This window comes from Rhododendron vialii, chromosome 7a (assembly GCF_030253575.1).
Source record: "Rhododendron vialii isolate Sample 1 chromosome 7a, ASM3025357v1".
Classification (NCBI taxonomy): Eukaryota; Viridiplantae; Streptophyta; class Magnoliopsida; order Ericales; family Ericaceae; genus Rhododendron; species Rhododendron vialii.
Genome location: NC_080563.1, coordinates 34,327,464 through 34,352,658, shown reverse-complemented (window position 1 = coordinate 34,352,658; position 25,195 = coordinate 34,327,464). Strand labels below are relative to the sequence as shown.

Below are 25,195 nucleotides of genomic sequence, written 5' to 3'. Positions count from 1 at the left end.
GTTGGATGAAGCACATATAGGTATTGGATTGAGCTTATTTTTTACGGAAACCCTTGAAAAAATATTTTACATTTAATGAACGGCTTGGATGATTTGTGTGGGACCCGTGGTGGGCCCCACAACAAAATCTGTGCACAATCTGTGCACAGAAATCTGTGTGGATAGCACAGCTCAATATTAAGAGGGAGCAGCACCCTTTGGTGTGGACACCTTTTTGAAGGTGGCTCACATTTTACCCTTCCACAATTGCCCCCAGAAAATCGAATAGTACTTCCTCCATCTCAATTTATTTGTTTCAGTTCTATTCAAACTGAATAAAAAAACTAGTTATATCTTTAAATTGATAATGAATTTTATATCCAATATGGATCTTGTTTGATAGATCTCGATTTGTTCTATAATACAATATTTTCAAAATCACCTAAAACATTATAAATTACAAAATATAATCAATTAAAAAGTGACACGAACTTCTAAAAGTGACAATTAAATTAGACGGAAGTATTGATTGAGAGTTTAGTTTGGTTTTAGTAATGGGTGGAGAGAGAAATAAGATAATAATTGAAAAAAAATGTAATGATTGGAGAGAAATAGAAAAAGATGAGAAAGTAATAATTGAAAAAATAAAATAATAATTAAAATTAAAACTAAACTAAACTAAGAACTGAACACAACCAGTATATTTTAGTTTACATTTGGGAAATTGAATTCTACACTCCTTTTTTTGACATCTACATTTCTTTTTTTGAATTTTAGTGTTGAAAGTGTATGTAATTTTTTTCCTAAAAAACAAAAAAAAAATGTAAATGTCAAAAAAGGAAGTGTAGAATTCAATTTTCTACATTTGGGGCAATAAACTGATTGGACCAAGTAGTAAAACACCCAGGCACACTACCCCACGTATATAAAGTTATTGCAATTATTGAATTTCTCAACAGTTATCCTCTCTCGTACTGTACTGTACTTTATGTCCTCTACCAAATTCAAAGTGTAGTTTTCTACAGTATACAGTACTTCATTCCCTTTTACAGTAGTACGGAGTATTTTCTGTTTACTACTCCGTACCCACCGGCAGAATTCACTTTTTCCCACCGAATTTCACTGTCTTTTTTCTCCATGTTTTTTTATTTTATTTTTAAAGTATCATGCATCAGTTTTTGAAGTTTAAGAGTTAAGTGATGAAAAAAAAAAAACTTTTGGGTGCAAATATTTGATTAGTCAAAGTGAGAAAGAGATCACTTATGAAGCAGTTTGATGATGCGGTAGAAATAATTAATACAGTAATTGGGGAGCTTAAAGAATAGTCCTTTGCAGCCACCTAATGTAGCTTTCCGTCCTTCATATTTTTCACCATTATGTTTTCATCCTCTTGATTTTTTATTGCCAGTAATATCCCCAGATACAAGACCATACGTATATATATACATCCACAACTATGTATATATAGCAACGAAAAATGGGATTACAACATAACTCCTCCCATCCCCGCGCTCAAACCGCGATTAGTCCCCCGTCTGTTTCGGAATCCCATCCCGAGATTATCGCCCGAGATTTTGTTCGTCATCTAGAATCGTAGTCCTGTAACGGACTCCATTCCATTTGAAATTTTGGCTCCCAAATTTCCTAAAACCCTAAACGCCATAGCAGTCCGGCCGTTCGGAGGATCTGTACAATCTGATCGGCGTATGCAGTCCCCCATTCAACCCGAACTTGGGCTCTTCCGGAGGATCGCCAAAAAATACAAATCGAACCAGTTATTTTATGCAGAAACAAGCTACATAGAAGGAGGGGAAGCAACAGACATGGCTAGATTTCGTAAGTCCTCCTGCCAAACACAACTTTTAATTTTTTCTGCATCATTGTTTGGTTTTGCGTAACAGAGCAAGATTACGGGTATACATGATGGACGAACATAGACAATCTCTTTCTAATTTTTCCCGAAGACATGCCATGAATATGAAGACCCTTTGTTGTCAGTTTCTTTGAATGCATTAAATATGTCATCTTTGTATGGAGGGGACGATGGTTGATCATTTTTTTGTTGATCATCCTTGATTTCATGGAATAGATGTTTGGAGTAGACGAAACATGGGGAAAATCATTTGGCAAACGTCCGTTTCGAATTAGGTTATTAGTTTGGTGGTGGTCATGTTTTTTTGTTGACAGTCATGGTGATGATTTTGGTGTTGGTCATGTTTTTTTTTTTAATCATCAGTATGATGGATTAAAGCTCGTTTAATTGACTACTATAGCAAGATGATAACAACCAGATTGTGTGATTTGTGTTAATGGTCGATTCATTCCGTTAGTCAGTTCCGCAAATGCCAACAAGATTATATAACCTGGAACCATGACAAGATTGGTCATGTTTTGTTGATAAAACGACATATTCTATAATTAATGGTCATGTTTTTACGGGTCAGATGTTAGGAGTATATGAAACATGGACAATTTAATTTGGTTTATTGTTTCAAATCATAGTCGGTAAATTAGATTGATTTATTGTTTCGAGTCCTGTTTGAATTTTTTGGTTGACCATCATTGCAGGAGTTACGCCTATTGATGTGGAAGGGAGTGCTACATTGAAGCAAAGAGAAATGAATTTAGATGATGCTATAGTTGAGGACACACCACCATCGAAGCAAGTCTGCGAAACTAGTAGTGGTAATAGAACACCAGTGAGATAAGTCATCTTTGCACAATTTAGTCTTTCATGTACGGTCATGTTATTGAAATAAACCATGTCCTTAATTATGGAAAATGTAGGATGGTTTAGCTACTTGGTATGTAAAATTATGATTAAATTATCCGCGTTATACTAATGAGCAACAGTCAATATGTCGATAATGTAGGAAGGACTAGAAACCCAGTAAAAAAAGGGGGTATCCTTGCTGGAGAAAAGTTTGCCAAAAGTCGCTCAAAATCTTATACGGCATCTCGGAGTGGAGTTGTTAAAAGCGTGAAGTGTGATAATGGTATGTAGAATTTAAGTTTAAAATTTGCATAAGCTGGAGAAGCAATTGAATATCAGTGTGAATCATGTTTTAATGGTTGGTTCCTCATCCTCGCAGGAGTTACACATCGTAATGTGGAAGGGAGTGGTAGATTGAAGCAGAGAATTTTGAGCTTGAGCGATGATACGCCACCATCAACGCAAGTTCATGAAACAAGTAAAGGTAATAGAACCACAATTTAATTTAGCCATGTTTGCGAAGTTAATTATTTCTGAAAATGTCAATTTTAATGAAATAAACCATGTTTTGTAAGAGTTAACTATTTCGGAGAATGCCATATTAATGAAATAAACCATGGTTTTAAAGTTAGTTCTTCCTGGAGATTGTAAGATATGGTTATGTATTTGATGTGTTGTGATTGTCACAGTAAAATTTTCCATGCTATAAGAACGAACAATTAGTCAATGTGTCAAAATTGCAGGAAGGACAAAAAATGAAGCAAGACGGGGTAGCTGTGTTGCATCCATGGATGGTGGAAAGTGCACAAAAAGACGATCAAAACCTGGAAGTGTAGAGCAGGCAATGAATACTAAACATGTATGTTCAAGAAAACCTCCCGTTGGAAATAATGGAGAGATACGTCAAACAGCATATAGGTCAAGCTTAAATGGCATAAGGACGCTGTTCGAGGAGTTGGATTTGAGTAAAGGACATAAGAAAATTATGAAGAAAACTCCATTCTGGCGGATTTTCCAGGCCATTTTTGACAAAAAGTTGACACCGGCACTATGTCGAAAGAGCGACCAAATGATCATCAACATAATCAATGCATATGATCCTGCCACAGATGGGTTTAAACTGGGAAGAAAATCTATCAAGTTAACACGGGCCGACATATTTAATATATTTGGAATATCTGGTGGTTCTGAAAAAGTCATTCTCAAATATGGATCTAGAGATAGTGTGGAAATGGTCAAGAGAGGGTTGATTACGGAAGAAAGGTTGACAAGTTCATCACTTAAGGAACAGGTGAAAAAATATGCCAAGGGAAAAAACAAGGCAGATATGGAAGATTTTGTGAGGCTCTTATGTGTGTACCTGTTACACAGCCTTTTTTTCCCAACCTCCACTTCAGTGAAATGGGTGTATCTGGAGCGCATTGAGGACTTGCGACGATTAAAGAACTATGATTGGTGTGGGGCAATATTGGATGAACTGATGTCATCAGTAAGGCAGAAACATAACCAACCTAGGAGGGTGTCGGGATGTGTTGTGGTCCTACTGGTATGTTCTTTTTTTTTTCTGCGCTCATACCTTACGATAGTGAAATATTTTTGAGGTAGACTAATAAGTATGATATATTTATCATGTTTTTCCGTGATTAACAGTATTGGCTATGCGAACACACCAATTTGGTGAACCCTGTCAATCCAGAAGAAACATTGGGGATTGTAAAATGGAGAACAACAGACTTGGCAAAAGAGTTTGGGAAAAAATCACTCATTGAACTAAAATCTAAACAGGTATCTTGTCTGTTACACGTTCATTTTAAATTGCTCATGATTGGATACTATTATATGGCATTTTATTTGTAAAATTGATCATCAGTTAAAGATACAGTGACATGGTACATTATAAATTGAACAGTTGGTCTCAAGACAACCACATGGTACCGATAGAACTATGATTTTTGCCACTGGTAAAGTGACAAATGATGAAGTGGTTGTATTGTCCAGTATTAGGAGTGGGTTTGATGGAAGAAATGATACGACTATTGGGTATGAGGATGGGAGTGAACGTGACCAAATAATTCCTAGACTGTTGACCGGTAATAAATGTGGTTCAGTGATGATTATTTCGTCGGGAAAATCAGAATATGAACGTGAGCAAACTGGGGTTGAAAAAATGGATGGCATTAATGACGTTACTTTCCATACGGATTACTGTGGCAATCTAGCAGCACGGAACAATGGCATTTTACAGGGATGTGGTATTAGCATTGAAGATTGCAGGCACCATAAGATTGATGATCAGAATGCTCCACTAATCGGCGAGCTCCGTGACCAAATAACGAAGATGGAGGAGCATATGAAGCATAAAGAGGAGAAACATGCAAGTGATATTGCAAAAAAGGATGAGGAGATAGCAAGCTTGAATGAAACGGTATTGCTCCTACTAAGTGAAAACAGTGAACTATTGGAAGATCTTACAGAGACAGTGGTACACGCAGTGACGCAAAATGCTGTACTGATGACAGTAGAGGAGCAAGAGCGTTCGATGGTTACCCGTCTTAGGACAAGAATGAGGAAGGACACTAAAAAGGATGAGTTCATATATGAACGTAAACGGAAAAGATGCACAGGTGAAGCAGAAAAGTTAGATCCAAAAGATGACCCCAAACAAGTGGTTGATGTTGAAAACTTTTCCGCAGGACAAAAAAAGGAACTTGGTAAACCTATACCCATCAAAAACATCCGAACAAATGCAGTGCATCGCTATCTGTTGCGCGAGGAAAAGGATAAGATTAAAAGAATCTGGGATGAAGCAGACACTAGGTATTTGCATAACTTGAACTCGTATTTTTTTTTGACATTTAATCCTACTTATTCTATTATATTATTTATACGGATGCAAATTGACTCCCCACCTATTTGTATTCAGCACGATCATATGGTCGGGGACTCATATGGGATGTTGTGTGTTTCCTAATGATATTAGACAACTCATGATTGAATCTGCGATATCTGGGAATGTAAGTCATTCATGTAACATGTATATTTCTTGAGAAAAATAATTTTTTTTAGGTGTTGACCTGTGGGTGTGATCACTTATTGTTCATGATTAAATTCAATTTCCATGGCATTTCATGATTAAATTCAATTGCCATGTGGTTATACAGGTGATTGATGCTTACGCCGAGGTCCTATCAAATGAGCAAGGTAGTAGACCGGATGAGATGCAAGGTGATTGCACACAAGCAACTAACAATACAGCTTATGTTTTCACCTGCAGTTTCTTGGTAAGATGATGCTAGGATGACTACCAATATAAATTATGATTTCAATCTTTAATTGTGTCATGTTTGGATATGTCATATCATGTTTGGCCAGAATATTTGAAATCATGAAACCATAAAAACTTGTAGTTCACAACTAATGTTCATTTTATTTTCTCTTAAATTCCGAGGCAGACAATGCTAGGGTGCAAGTGTCCTATAGAACGGAGGAAAGTGCTTGTAAACATGATGTCACGGACGACTTCTTACCGATATTTGATGTTTCCAATACACTTTGGGTATCATTGGACATTGCTTGTGCTCAACAATGAAGAAGGCAGTTGGAAGTTTTACAATTCTTTAATGCAGAGAAACGGGGTGGATGCAAACTATAAGGCAGCAGAGCAATTGGTAAGTCATTTTTTACACATCTTATGTTCGAGAAATAGGTCCAAATATTTTGAACTTTGGCTTTTTATCAGAAAAACCAGGTCGAAAGTTATTGGAAGAGCGTACGAGATGGATTGCTAACCACACAAGATTGCCAACCTATCGTTAAAGTCCCAGACTGTCCCCAACAGGGCGATAGTAGGTGAATTTTTTACTCAACCTATCCAAATGACACATTGGGTCGTAAAAATTGGATATCTAATAGGAATTAATTTTTTTTGGTTTCAGCCTCGACTGCGGAGTTATTGTTTGTTATATCATTCGGCAATACTATCGAAACGAACCCATTCTAAAGACGCTACGGAGAGTAGACTGTCAACAGATGCGGTCTGAAATAGTTAAAGCATTCATTAGTGGTGAAAACAATCCATGGCACGAAGCAGCCTGAAGAAGCTGAGCATTGTGAACCACCTGCAGGAAAATAACTCCTCAAACCGGGTGTTGCTGGTGTAGAAATGTCCCCACAAGATGATGCTACCAGTCTTCAGCCCATGAATTTGCGGAAAAGTTTAGGATAATACTACATATGTTACTCGTTTTTGGAACTAAGTAGACATATTTCTTGGTTATATATGTTTTGGAATTTGCTGTACTGATTTGCCAAGTATAATCAGTTGGTTGATGAATAATTCCTTATTTTGCACACCAAGTTGATGTTTCAATTTACTTTCGGATGGATAATTTCCAACTGGTATAACATGACTCTAAAATCATGTGTTCATGATTTTATGTAATCCATATGTCATGTTCTAAATAGCGTGAAGTGGGATAATGCAGGAAGGACTAGAAATGAGCAAAAGTCAATGGAAATTGTAGTCATTTTTTTTTATTTTAAGAATTCATGATTTTGTCTTGAAAACCTGCCATGTTCAAAGTATGCCATGTACCCTGAATTCATGAAAATCATGTTATAAAGAAGCCATGGTTTAAATATGTCATGCTTTCTAAATTGGTCTACATCCATGTATTAAATAGGTATTGGAATGGAGGTTATGAAACAGATTAAACCAAAGAGTTAATTTATAGTCATCGTATTCTGGAAAAATTCTTAGAGAAGGAAAAAAGTAAATGGATACAACTTGTTATTAAACAAACCGTTTTTCTACTATCTCCAAATGACTCATACATAGAAGTGATGCAACAGTTATAGACTAAGATCCTCTAAGGCTTCAGTTTTTCTTCTTAAATTTTGAGGAATTAGTTGGTAGAGCTACTCATGGGATATAAACAATTGACTATATTTGAATAGAGTGAGATTGTTAAAATGTCCATGTATGTTAACCAAGGGTTTCATGGAATATTTAAAAGTCCCCATCAGTTGATCGTGGCAAACTATTCATACCATGTTATACAAGACTTAACAAGAAATAAGGTTCACCTCATTATACTTGCATTACCTACCATGGTTAGTATTGGATATTCATAAAACAAAAGTTTATTGCATATGGCAGAACATCATGAAACAAAAGTTGCAGCCTACAAATTTAGATAGTTCCTAAATATGTGGTTGAACCGCACATATTATTTAATAACTTTAAAGAAACCTAATAGAAATGTGGAAAAACACCACTTATTTGGGGTTCTTAAACTCCAATAAACTCCCAGTGTAGTGTACTTTGGTTGGAGCAAAGTTACATAGCCTCCTTGCACGATTTCCGATTGTGTTTCCCCATCTTGTGACATCTCCCGCATCTAATAAGAGACACGTTCTCCCCTCTTGACGGAATTCGTTTATTCCTGGGTCTCCCAGGAGGCTTCTTGCATAGTGGAGGAAGGAGGAAATCCTCTTCAATTGGACGTTCCGGCATCCACACAGTTGGAATAGGCTGAATCGAGTATGAGTAAGCAGCGCAGAATGTTTGTGTAAAGTAGTATGGGTCAACATAGTCAGTTATATCCTTTCCACACGAAGCAAGCACGACAACCGAGTGGGCGCATGGAAACCCAGTAAGTTGCCATGATTGGCATGAACAAATGCGCCTATTAATGTCGACTGTTACGTTTGGAAATGAGTGCACCTCATAGACACCATCACCGGCTGCACTCACTACCCATGTCCTCGACTCGTTGAATGATGCCCTCAACCTCTTGTCCATTTCGGGGCAAACTTTGCCCACCCATTTCCTTGATTCGTCTCTCCGGTTTGACAGCATGTTCATGATCTTCAATCTTAAAGCATCAACAAGAGTAGTGATTGGAAGGTGCCTCTCGTCCTCGATCCATGAGTTGAATGATTCAGCAACATTAGAAGTCATTTCGCCATAGCGTTGACCCCGGAAGAATGCATTGCTCCAATTCTCATAGTGTAAATTTGTAAGGAATTCCTTCACTTTATATCCACCAGAACTCACCAATGATGACATGGTTTGGTGGAAAATCTCCCGTGTAGGAGCATATGCACATCGAACAAACAAACTGACCATCCTCTCTCTATGAGCTCTTGTCGTTCCTTTCAAATGATCTCTTAAATTCCGCTTCAAATGAAGAAGACAATACCCATGACCCGACTCTGGAAATATGTCCCGCCTAGCCATAAGCAATCCCATATGACGGTCAGATATAAATGTGGTATTTCTCCCAGGCGCAAGAACTAATCGTAAATGCTCCAAAAACCAGCGCCAATTCTCATAAGTTTCGGAATCAACAACCGCAAAACATATTGGATAAATCCCTACGATGAACAAAAGAAAACATGAGAACAATAATTAGCACAACATTATCAGGAGACTAATCGTCCATGAAGATGATAAATATGTCATGTTAAAATAATATATAATTTAACTTTTCGTACCTTGGTCCCCATTCTTCCCGGTGGCACCCAGTATCGTTCCCCTGTACCTCCCTTTAAGATGGGCTGCATCGAGGAAAATTAAAGGACGACAACTATTGAATCCATTAAGGCATGCCCCAAAAGCCACAAATACCCTCTTGAACCGTTTGGTTTCGTCGTCCGACTCTAACTCAATGTGGCTCCCCGGATTGACGCTCTTTGCTGCGCCGATATACCATTTCAAGCTGGAAAATGACTTTACATAATCACCAAACACTTGACCTCTGGCCTTCTCAATTCCCCACCATGCCTAATGGTAGGAAATGTAAAGTCCATAGTTTTTCTTAATTACTTTAACAACATCGACGGGCCGTGTTTGATGTTTGGCCCTGACATCATCACCAACCAAATTAGTGACAAGTTTCGCAGTGGCATGCGGGTTGTTCAGTGTCCGGACAGCAACACCACAGATGTGAACTAGATCCATCCCCTTTATGTAAAAATACTCATTTCCCGGGCAAATCCTGGCATGGACATGCCACATGCAACCTTTGTCCGCCCGATATTTGCATTGGGCGGTAACACGCACCTTGTCGTTTTTGGCCAATGCATATTCGCACCCGCGCTCAATAGCATACTTCCGCAACACGGATTTAAACTCCAACGCCCCACCCTCAAAAATCTGACCCACTGTGGTGATCCCTTCCGACCAATCCGAAGTTAGCAATTTAACTTTCTTGTGGGAACAAAATTGAGGAATGACGTCCTCATCCTCATAGACAATGACTTGCTTCCCCTTCGAACTGCTAGCAATGTCAGATTTTTTATTCCCAACTTCAATGGTATCATTAGTAAAATCTTTTGCTCCGTCTTTTACATTAACCATTATATCTTCGAGTCCACGGCTCTGGGCAAGCCGGAACATGGTCAACATGTCGTCGTCATTGTCCAATATAATACCTTCTTCACCCACTAGAGAGTAGTTCATGATAACCGATTCCGGGTCGAGATCAGACCATCGTTCACAAATTTTTTGAACCAATGTGCCGAAATCTTGCCCACGTGTTATCCGGATTGCTGCAAACTTGTCAGAATGTCGACACATCATGATCAGTTCACTTGCCATTTCGGATGTGAATCAAAAGCCTACACAAAATATTAAAAGTCATACTCATGGCAAGAGATACGGCAAATATGCCATGAAATATGTAACATATACATGGTTAACGGTAAATATGACATTATTTGAATGAATAGGTAGGTATTTGGGTACAAAGTAATCTTGTGATAGTAACATACATTTCATGGTAAACAAATAATTTCCCATGAAATGGTAATAACTGACAAACATAATTCATGGTAAATGATACAAATAATTGACCATGAAAACTAAAACGGCATACAACATGATTCGCCAAACAATTATGCGTGTAAACGGTTGGCACATTCTGCAAATGATTATGATTGGGCGTGATACACCATGATTTCGTGAGATATTATGCATGCAAATGGTGAGCATTCTCTGCAACTTATTTGGAGTTTTTAACTATTCACAGACATACCTTGTTACGATGACAGTGATGGATGGAGAATTACGAAGATCGATGGAAGGAACGAAAATGCCAGATATCAAATGTTTGTGGAAGGACTAAACTCCATCTCGGGGACCTTATATGTCCGTTCCGAATTTCAAACGCGGTCCGTAGTAAATGGTAACAGAAATCAGTGGGATTTGGTAATCCTCACATTCGAAATTTCGAACTTCGAAATCCTCCTGTTAATTGCAGGGTTATGATGGCTCCATTCTAATCCCTTTAATTTAGGAATCTAAAAATTTAAAACTTTGAAATCCTCCGGCAGGACTATGATGGCTGCATCCTAATCCCTTTAATTTAGGAATCAAAGGGATTTGAAACGGAAATTTAAGGTATTGAAATCCTCCTACGAAATTGTAGGACTGCCTGACTACTCTTACGTTATACGGAGTAGATATCTATATATATATATATGTATATATCTCTGTATATATTGTATATCTTACTAGAAGGGTAATAAGGATATTTCACACATCGAAAGGATGAATACATAACGGTTCAAAAAGGCCTGGATGAATACTTACATGAGGTGCGGAAAAAGGATGGTTATTTAAAAACTCCATTCAAAATTCTGGGTCTGAGTTAAAAACTTAACATACATGTTCTGGGATGAATTCAATCAGTTTACTAACAATAAGTGGGTTTAATTACAACTAATTATCCCACGTTCCTACAATTTTTTCTTGGGGAATAATCTTATAATTAAGAGCACACTTAGTCTCACAAGTAGGTGACAAACTCATCTCAAAGACCAATCAAATAATATATATATATATATACAGTGCACTTCTATTGCGGACGTCCGCAATTTTCTTAAATGCGGACTTCGTCCGTGAGCCGTTGGATCTCATCCAACGGCTGGGATTTTAAAATGAATCTCGCGGGTAAGATAGGACCGTGGGTCGCGTAAATTTGGTCGCGGGTCAATCCATTCGGGTTATAACAAAACCCCCTTTTCCCCTCATTTGAATGCCGCTCAACCCAGACACAGAGAGAGAGAGAGAGAGAGAGGGAGAGAAGATGACGAAGACAGAACAAGAAGAAGGAGAAGGAGAAGTCACAGATCTCTTCAAAACCTCCAGGTATCTCTCTCTCTCTCTCGCGCTCTCTCTCTTGCTGACTCTTTCTTTCTTTTTGAACCCAGTCTATACTAGGGTTTTGTTTGGAATGATACCCACGACGAACAAGGACGAGGGTTTTGTTTGGAATGATACCCACGACGAACAAGGAGGACGAAGACCCGACCTTCCTCGAGGTATCTCTCTCTTTCTCAGTCAATTTGTTCAAACCCAAAAAATTAGGGGGTTTTTTTTTTCGAAAATCTGATTTTTTTTTTTCGAGGAGAAGAACACCCCTTTCCCCTTACAAATCTAAAAATCTGATTTTTTTTTCTTGAAAATCTGATTTTTTTTTTCTGATTTATGTTTTTTGCGTTGGTCAATTTATGTTTGTTTTTGTTTTTGTTTTTTTTCAAACATATTTATGTTAGTTTGAAAATCTGATTTTGTTCGAAAATTTGTTACTGATATCCCTTGAATTAATCCCACAAAGTGGCTGGTGCTTTGCTTCTGATTTCCTTGAATTAATCTGTATCATTAAGTAGTTGACATCATATAGAATTGAAAAAATGGAGATCTATTGTGGGCTTCAGTTATATTAATGTGAAACAATGATATGTGTAAGTGTGTGGATAGGTACATGCTTACACCAATATTACATATGACTTAGGGCTCCAATACAGAAGATTAGGGCTTTATTACAGCATATTAGGGCTCGGCTCGATTAAGTCAGGTTTGTGAAAAATGGTTCCAATAAAAAAAGACCATGCAAGTGTGCTTTTGTTTCGAACCAGAAATTAGGTGCTCCAAACCCTATAATTTATTAATCCACTAGTTCAAAGAAGAAAAGAAAATATCTGAAATGAATCTCTATTTTGTATATTTCCTTGTGTTTGCATTTTCCTTCTCTTTTGGTTCGTTTGACTAATGCTGTGCTGAAATGAACCACATTTGTATGTTGCGACTAGCCCTGCAGCAAGCGGTGGATTGATTGGTGCGACGAGTACACTCAGAATGTTGCACATTCGGGAGATGATATGTCACGCCAATTGACTGGCCCATTCCATGATTTCAAAGTCGACCTCCAACGCTTAGCAGGATGCATGTTAGCCATAGATAATTCAGTTCGTGTTGTAATTGTTCTTGGGATTGTAATTTGTGTACTCCAAGCAATTCAACTTATGCGTATGTAATTGTAATTTGTTGTCGTACTAGTAAGTTTGGAAAGGAATTGGAGTTGCTTGCAATCCAACTTATGCAATTTGACCTCTTGAATCAATGGTACACTGTTTGAAGGTGAAATTATGCAATTTATTTTGCTTTCTGTTGAGACAGGTTCTGAGTTAGGTGGTTAAGACATGTGGTAGTGAGTTTATTTACAAAAACCTTGTATACCTAATACCTGGGTTTCAAGTCATGTAAAGAATGGTGTAGCATGTGTGGGGTTTCCAATTAAAGAATGAAAATAACCTTGACTTCTGGACTTTGAGGTTGCTGGGTCTTCTGAAAATTCGTTATATGGGAGGGCCTGGCCATACAAGTCTTTTTAGTCTCACTTTGAGAGACAAATGAAGGTGAAGAACTTGACGTCTTTTTAGCCTCACTGTGGGAGAGTTTTGAGGGCTTGGGCGTACAAGTCTTTGAACCACGCACATTTTTCAAAATCTGTCAAACCAACATTACAAGTCTCCTGTTTTTCAGATTAGTCCTTCTCTCCTTGTTCTGGACTGAAAAAAAGGCAATCATTGTTCCAAAACTGAAAAAAAAGGCAACCATTCTCCAAATTACGTTACAGTCAAACCATTCTCTATATTACAGTCAAAACAAAATAAGTTACATTGATCAAGTATCAAGTCTCCAAACTTAAAAAGGAGACCAAGTATCAAGTATTAGTCAAACATCTTCTCATGAGTCATTGAAACATCCCAAAGATAATTGAAACATCTCCAAATTACGTTACAGTCAAACATCCCAAATTCTACTCCACAAACATCTCCAAGCGTTATCTTTGACATCTCATCCCCATCTCCGGACGTCACCATCTTCTCACGAGTTGTTCTCCATATATCCTGAAACACGAATAGGTAATAATATAAATGGAAGAAACAAAGGAATTTGACCCAAGTCCTTAAGAATCATATCAGATTCAAAAATCATATCCAAGTCCTTAAGATTTGTCACAGATTTTTTGCAAAGCTATGGCATTCTAATACCATTCCCATTCACAAACCAAAAACTATTCTTTGAATATTTTGTTGCCACTTTTGCACATACAAACACATAGCTTTCTCAAAAAATTGTGAGCCAGTAATTCGTTTGGTCTGTCATCTTATCACTGTGAATCAGATTTCCCAAGCTATCATTGAGAGTGACACCAAAGAGGTCATCAAGCTTTGCTCTACAGAAAATGTTCCTCCCTGGGAATCTGCTACTTTGATCCATGACATTAGGTAACTGTCTTCTAATTTGTTAGGAAGTTTTCCTGGGTACCTAGGAGTTGTAACAGGGCTGCTCATTGGGTTGCATCCCAATCTCTTAAAGGCTCTATCCCTTTGAATTGGTTTTCTGTGCTTTCCTTTCATTTATCTGTTATTTGTAAAGATGATGCCTCTGTTGAGGCTTTGAGCTAATGAGTGGTAAATGGTAAACAGTTCAAAAAAAAAAAAAAGTGTGAGCCAGTCAACAGTTTACAACAAAAGAGCTTACCTCAACTTGACACAACAAAAGAGCTTACCTCAACACATATTCATGATTCACTTGAGAGAAAAAAAAAGAGCAAACTGGAAAATCATTTTCCGGTGTGTACAAACATATTCCTCCAGATGTGAGTCACTCTTATCATCATCACTCTAACTCGAAATTTAAAAAAAAAAAAAAAAAAACTAAAGAACGAAATAAAAAAACCCTAACTGGAAATAAAAAAAATACAGACAGAGAGAGAGAGAAAGAGGAGTTACCTTGTTTGAATCGTCTAGGGCTCGATTAGGTTTCGATTACAACTTGATTTCAAGGTATATCTCTCTCTTCAAGCCCTGATTAGAGAAGGTGGAAATTGAGAGGGTTGGGGTTTCTGCTTCTTGCAATATATGGAACTCGAGATCGAGAGAAAGAGAGAAGGAGATACCTTTTGTTTTTTTATTCTTCGATTTCTTCTTCTTCGTGCTCGATTTCGTCGCTCTGATTATAGCTCGATTTTTCGTCGCTCTGTGGCTCTCTCTCTCTCTCTCTCTCTCTCTCTCTCTCTCTCTCTCTCTCTCTCTCTCTCTCTCTCTCTCTCTCTCTCTCTCTCTCTCTCCGTGCGTCTGTGGACGCGTCTGAATGAGGGGAGGGGTGTTCTTCTCGAAAAAAAAATCAGATTTTCGAAAAAAAAAACCCCTAATTTTTTGGGTTTGAACAAATTGACTGAGAAAGAGAGAAAGAGAGAGATACCTCGAGGAAGGTCGGGTCTTCGTCGTCCTTGTTCGTCGTGGGTATCATTCCAAACAAAACTCTAGCATAGACTGGGTTCAAAGAGAAAGAAAGAGTCAGCAAGAGAGAGAGCGCGAGAGACAAACAGAGAGAGAGATACCTGGAGGTTTTGAACAGATCTGTGACTTCTCCTTCTTCTTCTTCTGTCTTCGTCATCTTCTCTCTCTCTCTCTCTCTCTCTCTCTCTGGGTTGAGCGGCATCCAAATGAGGGGAAAATGGGCTTTTGTTATAACCCGGATGGATTGACCCGCGACCAAATTTACCCGACCCACGGTCCTATCTTACCCGCGAGATTCATTTTAAAATCCCAGCCGTTGGATGAGATCCAACGGCTCACGGACGAAGTCCGCATTTAAGAAAATTGCAGACGTCCGCAGTAGAAGTGCACTATATATATATATATGTAAAATATTAAAATTTTCGAAGCTTTTTTATTTATTTATTTATTTTTGCTATCAACTCTTGCATATATGGGTCAATCAATACGAGGTTATATATGCTCCTATTCAGAATAAAAAAAAAAATAGAGACCTAAGGTCCAGTACGAGTAAAAATTGCTACGGTACAACTTTTTTTTTTTCATTTGTTAAGCATAATTTGTGCAATCCTAGGAGACTTGGAAGAGGGAAATGAGGCTTACGGGAATCGAACCCTGCTAGGTGCATGGGAGCATAAGGCCTCACCATTGAGGCATTCAACAACTTGTGCTACGGTGTAACTTGTGAATCCAAGAATTCCGATTCCCAATACACAACACAAGTAACGCAATAAAACACTACGTCGTATTTTTTACCAAAATTAAACTCGATTTATATATAACAATCAAAATGCAAAGGACCGAAACCCAAAGGTATATATAACAATAAAAAAAACGCTGCGTTTTGAAAGAGCTACATTTCCTCTCCTTAATTTCCATAAATAGCCCCACTAGCTAGCTCCATCACCTCAACCCAAAGGTATATATACTTGGGGACACTTTATCTTTTGTTAGTCATTTTTAGTCTTGTTCTTTTCATTTTATTCTGCGAGATGGTAATAGGGTGGTTAATGCTTTGGCCAAACATACCCTATCTGTAGAGGCCCCTTTAAGTTGGCAACGGGACTTTTCGAGCTGGGTTCAGAGGGAAGCTTCCTTTGATATTTCTCTTATGCAGTAATTAATAATACCATTATCGATTGAAAAAAAAAAACTCAATCATGTTAAAACAAAATCATTTTATTCTACCATACGTACAATCGCCATGTAAACTGACAAAATTAATAAATTCTTACAAATTTGATATTTTAAAATTTAATGTGAAAATTTAAACTCTGTCGTATCAATTCATCGGTAGGGTACGTAAAGACTCTTATGCAAAAAAATTTGGCATTAACTCAAACAGTTATGTCACGATAATTTTTTATTTTTTAATTTTGATATCCAATATACAGCTCAAAAATCAGTTTTCAAGATTTTTTTGTGTGGATATTTTCAAAGATATTTGGGTACTTTTTCGATTAATTTCTTCAAGACGATTCAATAATTCACAAAAATTAGGCGCAAAACTAACAAAAACGAAAAAAAAATCGAATAAAGATAAAACAAGAAAAAGCCCCAAAAAGCTTAGTGCAACAAGGCCTAATTTGTTATGTTTTGTTTTTACCGGATGAATACAAATTAAAAAAAAAAGTTTATTAAAATCTTTAAAGTCTGCGAAACATTTAAAACCATGCAAATCTTTAAATTTCTTAAAGCATGATATGACATAATATGATTGGGGGATTGGGCCAGCAGGCCCAGTACTGTCTTCAAAGAGTAGCATTTACTCGCTCTAACGCCCGTTGTCTCCTCTAGCTCCATCACTATCTATAATAAACCAAACCCCAAGTACCCTTTCCAGAGAACGAGAGCGAGAGAGAAATGGAGGGAATAGAGCACAGAATGTTAAACGTAAACGGCATAAACATGCACGTAGCCGAAAAGGGACAAAAAGGCCACCCAGTGGTGCTATTCCTCCACGGCTTTCCCGAGCTCTGGTACACCTGGCGCCGCCAGATCTCCGCCTTGGCCGCCCTCGGCTACCGCACGCTAGCCCCGGACCTCCGCGGCTACGGGGACACCGAAGGCCCCGCAGCCGCCGAGAAGTACACGTGTCTTCACGTGGTTGGGGACATGATTGCCTTGCTGGACGCTCTGGAAGCTCATGATAAGGTGTTCTTGGTGGGCCACGACTGGGGGGCCCAGGTAGGGTGGTACTTGTGCTTGTTCCGGCCTGATAGGGTGAGGGCGTTTGTGGCTCTTACGGTGCCGTTTAGCCCGAGGCGTCCGAAGATGAAGCCTGTCGAGAGCATGCGGGCTTTCTTTGGAGAGGAGTACTACATGTGCAGGTTTCAGGTTCGTTCTCCTTTGTATTTTCATTTTTTTTGTAAATTTTTTTTTGTTTGATTTTTTTTTTCTTGATATGTGAAAACTGGATTTGATGCATGGCTGGCCTTTTTACAGCAATAGGAGTTATTGAGAGAGAGAGAGAGAGAGAGAGAGAGAGAGAGAGAGAGAGAGAGAGAGAGAGAGAGAGAGAGAGAGAGAGAGAGAGTTTTTGATAGTCTTTGTATGGAAACATTGGAAAGGTGCTTGTTGCTTAATTTAACATGGTGTGCACTGGTTTTTTTAGGATCGATTGCTCTCTCTTAACTATAAACTCTTGGCTTCAAATATGTCACTGTTATATTTGACGGTGGAATTGGTCCCTTAAAAATTATTTAAGATGTGCGTAAGCTTGTCTAGAGACCTTGAGATATTAAAAAAGTCATGAGTTTGATGCGGAAAGATCGATATTGTAGGGTTTCTTTTGTATTTTCAAAATAAAATTTAAATCAATGCTCTTTTCAAACCATAACGTTTGTCTCCTCCGGAATCTACTACATGCAATTTTTGAACTTAAAAAATAATGTATTTACTAAAACAATTTTTTGATTTTTTTTCACCTTTTCAAAAAAATTTATCGAGATCTATCAAATAATATCCGATTGCCCAAAACTCATTTTGATAAGTACATTATTTTTAAGTGTAAAAATTATACATAATTTTATAAGAGAAACCAATTTTATGGGACAGAGTGAGTACTTGTTTAGTTGATCTATTATTATACCCACAACAAAATTATTTCTGGCGATAAAAAGTTCTCCCTAACGTAGAACTAAACTTTTAATTGACCTTGTAGATGAATTCCAAGCCTTTATCAGTTACATTCTCAAAGTCGGTCGGCTCTGACTTTTCAAGGGTTTAAGATAAAAATTTAACATTTGGACTCTTTTTGCTAAACTATTATAAAAGAATTCCAAAATAAAAAGGGATCATAAAATTTGAAATTTCTTTTGAGCATAAAGCGGCTGCCTCTTCAACTTTAGCTCAGGCCGACTTCCAACTGTTGTAAATAATTTAAAATTACATAGGTTCATATTTTATTTTATCTTATCTCTAATGTAATAGTATTTATAGCCGTTGGGTGCCCATTCTCTTTTACTATGGGCGGTTGATCACATTAATTCAGTGTTCAGGGTCTCAGGCCATTACATCTTGCATAGTATTATATACAAACCTTCACATGTTCGTTTCCTTTATAAATCTACGTGTGTGTATAAATATATATAGTGGCGGAGCCAGGATTTGGACACAGAGGTGGCACCGTTCAATGGAAATCTAGTTATATGTTGTGCAAAAAAATACGAAAAAAAGTGAGTGTACGGTCATATAATTAGGTTTATGTTATGGGCTCTTTTTTTTTTTTTGAAAAATGAAAAATTGCTTGCTTCAAATCTCTTGTGATATGCAAATGTATGACATTACAATAGTAATTATTCTTGATCTGAATTGACCATTCTCTAAATTGCAATTTTTGTAATATTTGTTGAAAGTATTACGGAGTAGTTTTTTTTTTTTTTGCATACCCGTAAATACCTAGTTGTACCATATTAATCTTTTTTAAAAATACACCATATGTGTTCGAATGAGTCAAGTAAAAACTTAATGTCCAAATGGGTCATGTATCTTTTCAATTAGAGAAAAGAATTACAAATCTTATGAGAATTTGGGCCAAAATTTAGAGAGAGAGAGTGTAACGACCCGGATTTTTGACCCAATTTTTTTTAAATACAAATTTATATTTTTAAATTTCTAATTCAATAATTAATTAGATTGAATAATTAAAATATATTATTATGTGTATAATTGATATTATTTGCATTATTGTATAAGATATGTATTTAAACTTTAGATATACAGGGAATCAGTGATTCATATTCATCTCTTATCTTTTCTATCTAAACCCTAAGTAGAACTCTATTCAAACTAACTCTCCACTTCTCTATCTTTCATCCTATACATAAAAGCGTCCAGATACATTCTCACCATGTACATACATGCGTCCACATACATTTGAATTGAAAACCCCCCAAATGTGGCACTTGTCACCCATCTTTTTATCATTATCAGTATCACTCTCCTTCCTCATTCCACCACTTCTACACTTATCATCTCATATTCTCACTACTTTATTCTCTCTCATTATACATACCCACATAATCCGAAAATTGAACACCAGTATATTATTTCACTCCCAATTTTATTGTTGAGTCTAGAATAGATAGAGAGAGAGAGAGAGAGAGAGAGAGAGTTGTGGCCGTAGGTGTGTGCACACCGCTGCTGCGGGCCCTGTCGGAGTGCCGCCGAACGCTGCCTCGAGATTTCAAAACCACCATGGCGATCTACGGACACCGCATAACACTTATCCGAACTTAGAATCGCGTTTGAGGTAGTTTTCCGAAAACCCAAAACCTTTATCTGCATTTTAATGGAGTTACTTAGATTTAAAGTTTATTGAAGATGATGATCTGCTGTTAAATTGTTAATTTATTTTTAGTCCTGTTTATATTAAAATTTAGTCTGGTTGTGCTGTAATGATTAGTGTTATACCCTGTGAAAATTTATGATCGTTTAACAAATGTTTGATTGTGAAATTATTATTGATGATACATTGTTAATTTGTATTTGAGTGGACGTTTACGTGTTTAATAAATTATTGGGGTAGATAAATATTTATGAAATATTAACAAGAATATTTTATTAGTAAAAATTTATTTAGATTGTAAACAAGAAATATTTTAGATTATATATTAGTTAATCTTTAACTTTAATAAATATTAACTAGAATAGCCTCTCATAATTTTGTTGTTATAAAAATCTCATATTAATATTTAATATAGTTAGTAAATACTAAATTTTGCAATAAGTATTTTTTTTTTTCAAAAAAAAAAAAATTAGTTTGTAAAATCTATAAATAGTATGAGAGTTAAAGAAAATGTTTAATAGTAGAAATGTTTTATAAAATTTCTAAATGAGAGAAATAGACTTAATTTTAAGTGTAGTAATTAATTGTTTGACTGAATATTATTTTGTTACTCGCATGATTAATTCTATGACAGGATTAATTTTATCGCATGGTTATGTGTTAGTACTTTTAGTTGAAATGTTGAACCGTGTGATATTTTGTTGTGGATGTAGATTGGACAAATAGGTTCCCTGAGTGGTTACGAGTAGTGACTCATGTAGACGATGTTAAGTAAATGGAAATTGATAAAGTGTTGGAAGTGTGATTGTGTGGATTGTGATTTGAGCCATGGTGATGGCAAGGGTAACCTATAGGGCCCTGTGTTGAAATGGGTTACCTGAGGGGCCCGGTGTTGTGACGCTAACGTATGATACGTCATGGGAAGTTTCTCTTCGAGGAAGAGAATGGGTCCCATGAGACGATTATAGTTAGTGAGACGTTAATGTATGATACGTCATGGAAAGTTTCTCTTTGAGAAAGAGAATGGGTCCCATGAGACGGTTATAGTTAGCGTGGGGTAGTGGATGTCCGACCCTAATGTACGATACGTCATGGGATGACTCAATCCTCCTGTTATGGTCTTAAGTGAGAACATACTCGGTACATAACTTAGATGCGCTCACCTAGGACCCTGGTGCAGGATAAGCAAGAGGAAGGGTGGACCCATGAGACGATTGTAGTTAGTGGATGTGGGAGGAAAGGATCTCGCGGAGAGAATCCTTAGATTACATGTAAGATGATGGATAGTAAAGAAAAAGACGATGTGTTATTATTTTGTACCTTCGGTGTATTATGAATTATTATACTGTTGATCTGCATATTGTGGTATTGGGTTTTAGGATTTCTACTTAGTGAATTATCACGCAGGATACGTTTGTATCCTGGCAAATCGTTTGCTTCGGCGTTCAATTTGCCAGAGTGTGCAGGATTCCACAATGGAGCAGTTGATACAGGTGGGACCCCTGGAACGGAGTCTTGGCCAACGTTGCTTGAAATTCGTGTCAAAATTAGAGTCGCTCTGGAGTTGCTTTTATTAAGTAAATGTACATAGATTTTTGTATTATTTTGAAATTGTAATTTTTGTATAAGGATAAACAGGGGCCTAATAGTTTGTAAAATTTAGTGTATCTTTGGGTTAATACTTCCGAAATTCTTTGGAAAATCGGGGCGTTACACAGAGAGAGAGAGAGAGAGAGAGAGAGAGAGAGTAGTAGTGGGATACAATTAAACATGGAAAAAAATGTAGGTAGCCAAGAGGAATCAAACCCCAGCAGGCCAGCATAGTGTCCCAATAGTTTGTCAATATTACACGCTTTACCACTCTGCCAAAGCATCATTCTTTATGAAGTTCTCTGTATGTTTTTTTATTTAACATATCTATGTAATTTTTCTTTTTTGGTATTTTCAAAACGGGGTGGCACGTGACACGTACCTCCCCCGCTAGCTACCTCCGCCCCTAAAACACTGAAATATATGATCAATCATACCACTCCCACGGGCACTGGGTTAGCATTTGACTAAGCTAATGATTGCAATGAGTAGGAGGTAGCTAGTCCTCAAACCTGTTCTAGTATTAGCTACCTAGCCAAAATGCAAGTACTTGTTCTAAGTTAGATCTTACTCCTAGCCAGTTGAAAGAAAATAGTACAGAGTTTTGTTGATTATAGGTACCATTGTGGGAACTGCACCTTCTTTTTCTAATATATATATATATATACCTACGAAGAAATCTTCTTTACAGAGGTACTATAAACATTTGTTTACAGTATTCAATCGTGACCATCAAAAAATGTTTTGGACGGTCTAGATGTTAATGAAATTTCTTCAGAAAAGAGTTAATTGTGAGTGGTCATAATTGAAAACGAATCTCAGCCATTGATTGCGCAAATAGACGACTAAGATTGCACCACTCCGTGAACAAGTTGTTCACGAAGCCTCCGTGAAAAGGATGTTCACGGAGCTGTTCAATCTCGTGCGTCCATTTCGATTTTGGACGGTCAAGATTTTAATAAAACTTTCCGGGGAAAAGTTAATCACAATCAATTATTACTGGTCATAATTGATTTTCAATTCGGATCGTACAAAAACACTTTGGACGGTCGTGATTGAACTCCATAACTTTTTCTTTACGGAACAGACGTAAAGAAAGATTTCCTCGGCTCATATACCTATAGCCTTACCAGGTTCTGGTAATGACTTTCTTCGTTATGTACAGAAACCTGGAGAGATTGAAGCTGAGATTGCGAAGTATGGTACCGGAGAAGTACTAAAGAAAATTCTAACAGATCGGAAACCAGGCCCGCCTCGTCTGCCCAAAGAAAACCCTTTTGGGATTTCTCCAAACGCGTCTCCTCTGCTGCCCTCTTGGATTTCGGAAGATGATCTCAAGTACTACGCCGATAAATTTGAACATAAAGGTTTCACTGGAGGACTGAACTACTACCGAGCTTTGGATTTGTATGTATACATGCACTTCCCCTATACTACCTATTGTATTTTGTTGTGTCATTTCGATCGGCTGCTTGTAAAAACTTTATATCCATCTCAAAATCTATTGGCAATGAGTGGAGAGGTCCCAGATGTTATTAAGTGATCACTCATTCCACTCTCAAGCAATGTGGGATTCTATTTCCTTAACATCCCCCTCACGTGCAGCCGCATTTGAGGTCTGTCACGTGTGGCCACTTTTGGGTCCTATCATCGTGCAGCCTTTTTGCTGGTCTGTCATCGTGGGGTGTGGATTGTTAATTTTTAAAATGTGGGGTGGAACGGGCCCCGCTCTGATACCATGTAGAAACTTTATATCCATCTCAAAACCAATTGGCAATGAGTGGAGAGGTCCCAGATGTTATTAAGTGATCACCCATTCCACTCTCAAGCAATGTGGGATTCTATTTCCTTAACACTGCTAGCTAGTATTCTCTTTTTATTCAGGGTACTTTCAACGTAAATGTGATACGTTCTTCAATAACCTGTGTATAATAACCGTGTTCTCTAGTTGAAATGGTTCGCCAGGTTCATGTCTTTGAATGTTCTGTGTTGCAGAAATTGGGAGCTCACGGCGCCATGGACTGGAGCACGAGTGAATGTTCCTGTTAAGTTTATCGTAGGGGATCAAGACATGGTTTACACGACGCCTGGTGTGAAGGAGTATGTGCACAGTATCGACGGGTTCAAGAAAGATGTGCCATTGCTGGAGGAACCCGTTGTGATGGAAGGAGTCGGTCACTTCCTCAACGAAGAGAGGGCAGAGGAAGTTAACACACTCATTCATGATTTTATCAAAAAGTTTTGAACGGCTTTGTGATCGAGCTCCTCGTGATTTTACCTCTTTTTCTGTCTTGCAAATCTACTGTCACTTCCACTGTCGGAGGCTAAAAATGCAGAACTTACTGCAAGCAACTATTGGAACATCAGTGCTTGAATAAAATGTTGACGCTCATGTTCACGTAAAATTTTGTGGTGTAAGAAACATATGACAATTTCGATACCATCGGTCGGGAACATTTTGTTTTTCATGCGTCTTTGGTGTTTGGTACCGGGAAAATGGAAGTCTGCTGACTTATTATATATTATGAGGCCAACAGAAAAAAAAAATTGAGATCAACTAAGGTAGCCCATTCCGTATAAGCATTAGCGCATTGTCAAAAACCTAGCTCACATTGTAATTACAGCATGCCAAAGTGTGTGGTTTCATACCAACGATCATTAACAGCTTGGAGAAGGGATGGTGAAGACCTAATTGGCATCATCCTGCCCCAAATTATGGTTGATCAATCATATATGCTTGGAGAAGGGATGGTGAAGACCTAATTGGCATCATCCTGCCCGACATTATGGTTGATCAATCATATATATATACCACTGGTCGGAAGGTCGTTCAAAGAGAGCACTCACCCTCATCCCTCGCGCCTCCAGCTCCGAGACCACCTCTGGCTGCAAACCAAAACCCTTCTACCGTTACAGATACTCCATCTTATCTCAAACCAGTAGAACCTTTCTTCCTTCCAAAATAGTGCGCCATGTCCACGACTAGTTCAAATCCATCTTTGAAAAAAACCCTCAAGGAAGATGAGCGATAATACTTTGCCTTCAATACCCATTGCATTAATGAGGCTTTCCTGTCAATAATCTCCATCCTTGGGCAGCAAGGACAAGGCTCGAGTTAAAACAAGATATGTCCCCAAACCGAAGATCCCCACCAGATTTCTTCTTGCATAGCTCATCCCACGAAAGCCAATGAGCTCCCCTTTTATTCCTGTCACCATCCCCGCTATAATCCAGCCATGGCCATTGCTAGTTCAATATATATGACACAAACCCTCTCTGGAACCCCACTCTGTGGCGTGTGAAGGCGGAAACAAGCGAGCCATCATGTGTGATGAGCAACATTGAACAAGAAGTACTGCCTCAATTTATAGGCTTTAAAAAAGTTGACAAAGGAAAATTGTGTGAAAAATATAGTTTCTTTTGCATCCACTTTGATTGCCGATATTTTCGAATAGGCACTCGGTTGAGGGGGTGCGACCGTGCGAGGG

The 25,195-nt window shown here is 37.7% G+C and overlaps 3 protein-coding genes and 1 long non-coding RNA gene across 7 annotated transcripts; 3 read left to right on the top strand and 1 right to left on the bottom strand.

The window, feature by feature from the left end:
- The first annotated feature begins 1,342 nt into the window (after positions 1 to 1,342).
- LOC131334384 (uncharacterized) lies at positions 1,343 to 7,187 on the top strand. Of its 2 annotated transcripts, XM_058369366.1 has the most exons (11): positions 1,350 to 1,815; positions 2,548 to 2,664; positions 3,072 to 3,176; positions 3,436 to 4,238; positions 4,343 to 4,477; positions 4,602 to 5,509; positions 5,616 to 5,706; positions 5,854 to 5,973; positions 6,145 to 6,360; positions 6,432 to 6,541; positions 6,628 to 7,187. In XM_058369366.1, the coding sequence occupies exons 1-11, from the start codon at positions 1,686 to 1,688 to the stop codon at positions 6,785 to 6,787; spliced, it is 2,895 nt and encodes a 964-aa protein (XP_058225349.1). In that variant the 5' UTR covers positions 1,350 to 1,685; the 3' UTR covers positions 6,788 to 7,187. The 2 variants fall into 2 exon arrangements, with proteins under 2 accessions (XP_058225350.1, XP_058225349.1); XM_058369367.1 differs by lacking the exons at positions 6,432 to 6,541; positions 6,628 to 7,187 and having other exon boundaries at positions 1,343 to 1,815; positions 6,141 to 6,360.
- Positions 7,188 to 7,731: 544 nt separating this feature from the next.
- On the bottom strand, positions 7,732 to 10,310 carry LOC131333343 (uncharacterized). 2 transcript variants are annotated; one of them, XM_058367807.1, is made up of 2 exons: positions 9,191 to 10,310; positions 7,732 to 9,070 (listed from the first exon to the last, which is right to left on the bottom strand). In XM_058367807.1, exon 2 carries the CDS (start codon positions 8,943 to 8,945, stop codon positions 8,031 to 8,033), a length of 915 nt encoding a protein of 304 aa, XP_058223790.1. In that variant the 5' UTR covers positions 8,946 to 9,070; positions 9,191 to 10,310; the 3' UTR covers positions 7,732 to 8,030. The 2 variants fall into 2 exon arrangements, with proteins under 2 accessions (XP_058223790.1, XP_058223791.1); XM_058367808.1 differs by having other exon boundaries at positions 8,812 to 9,070.
- Positions 10,311 to 11,736: 1,426 nt separating this feature from the next.
- LOC131333342 (uncharacterized) lies at positions 11,737 to 13,097 on the top strand. Of its 2 annotated transcripts, XR_009201778.1 has the most exons (3): positions 11,737 to 11,846; positions 11,909 to 12,019; positions 12,791 to 13,097. It is a non-coding gene; the product is annotated as an uncharacterized LOC131333342 (long non-coding RNA). The 2 variants fall into 2 exon arrangements; XR_009201779.1 differs by lacking the exon at positions 11,737 to 11,846 and having other exon boundaries at positions 11,888 to 12,019.
- Positions 13,098 to 17,168: 4,071 nt separating this feature from the next.
- LOC131332531 (uncharacterized) lies at positions 17,169 to 24,112 on the top strand. The gene is made up of 3 exons (XM_058366837.1): positions 17,169 to 17,665; positions 22,873 to 23,114; positions 23,703 to 24,112. Exons 1-3 carry the CDS (start codon positions 17,192 to 17,194, stop codon positions 23,950 to 23,952), a joined length of 966 nt encoding a protein of 321 aa, XP_058222820.1. The 5' UTR covers positions 17,169 to 17,191; the 3' UTR covers positions 23,953 to 24,112.
- The last annotated feature ends 1,083 nt before the right edge of the window (positions 24,113 to 25,195 follow it).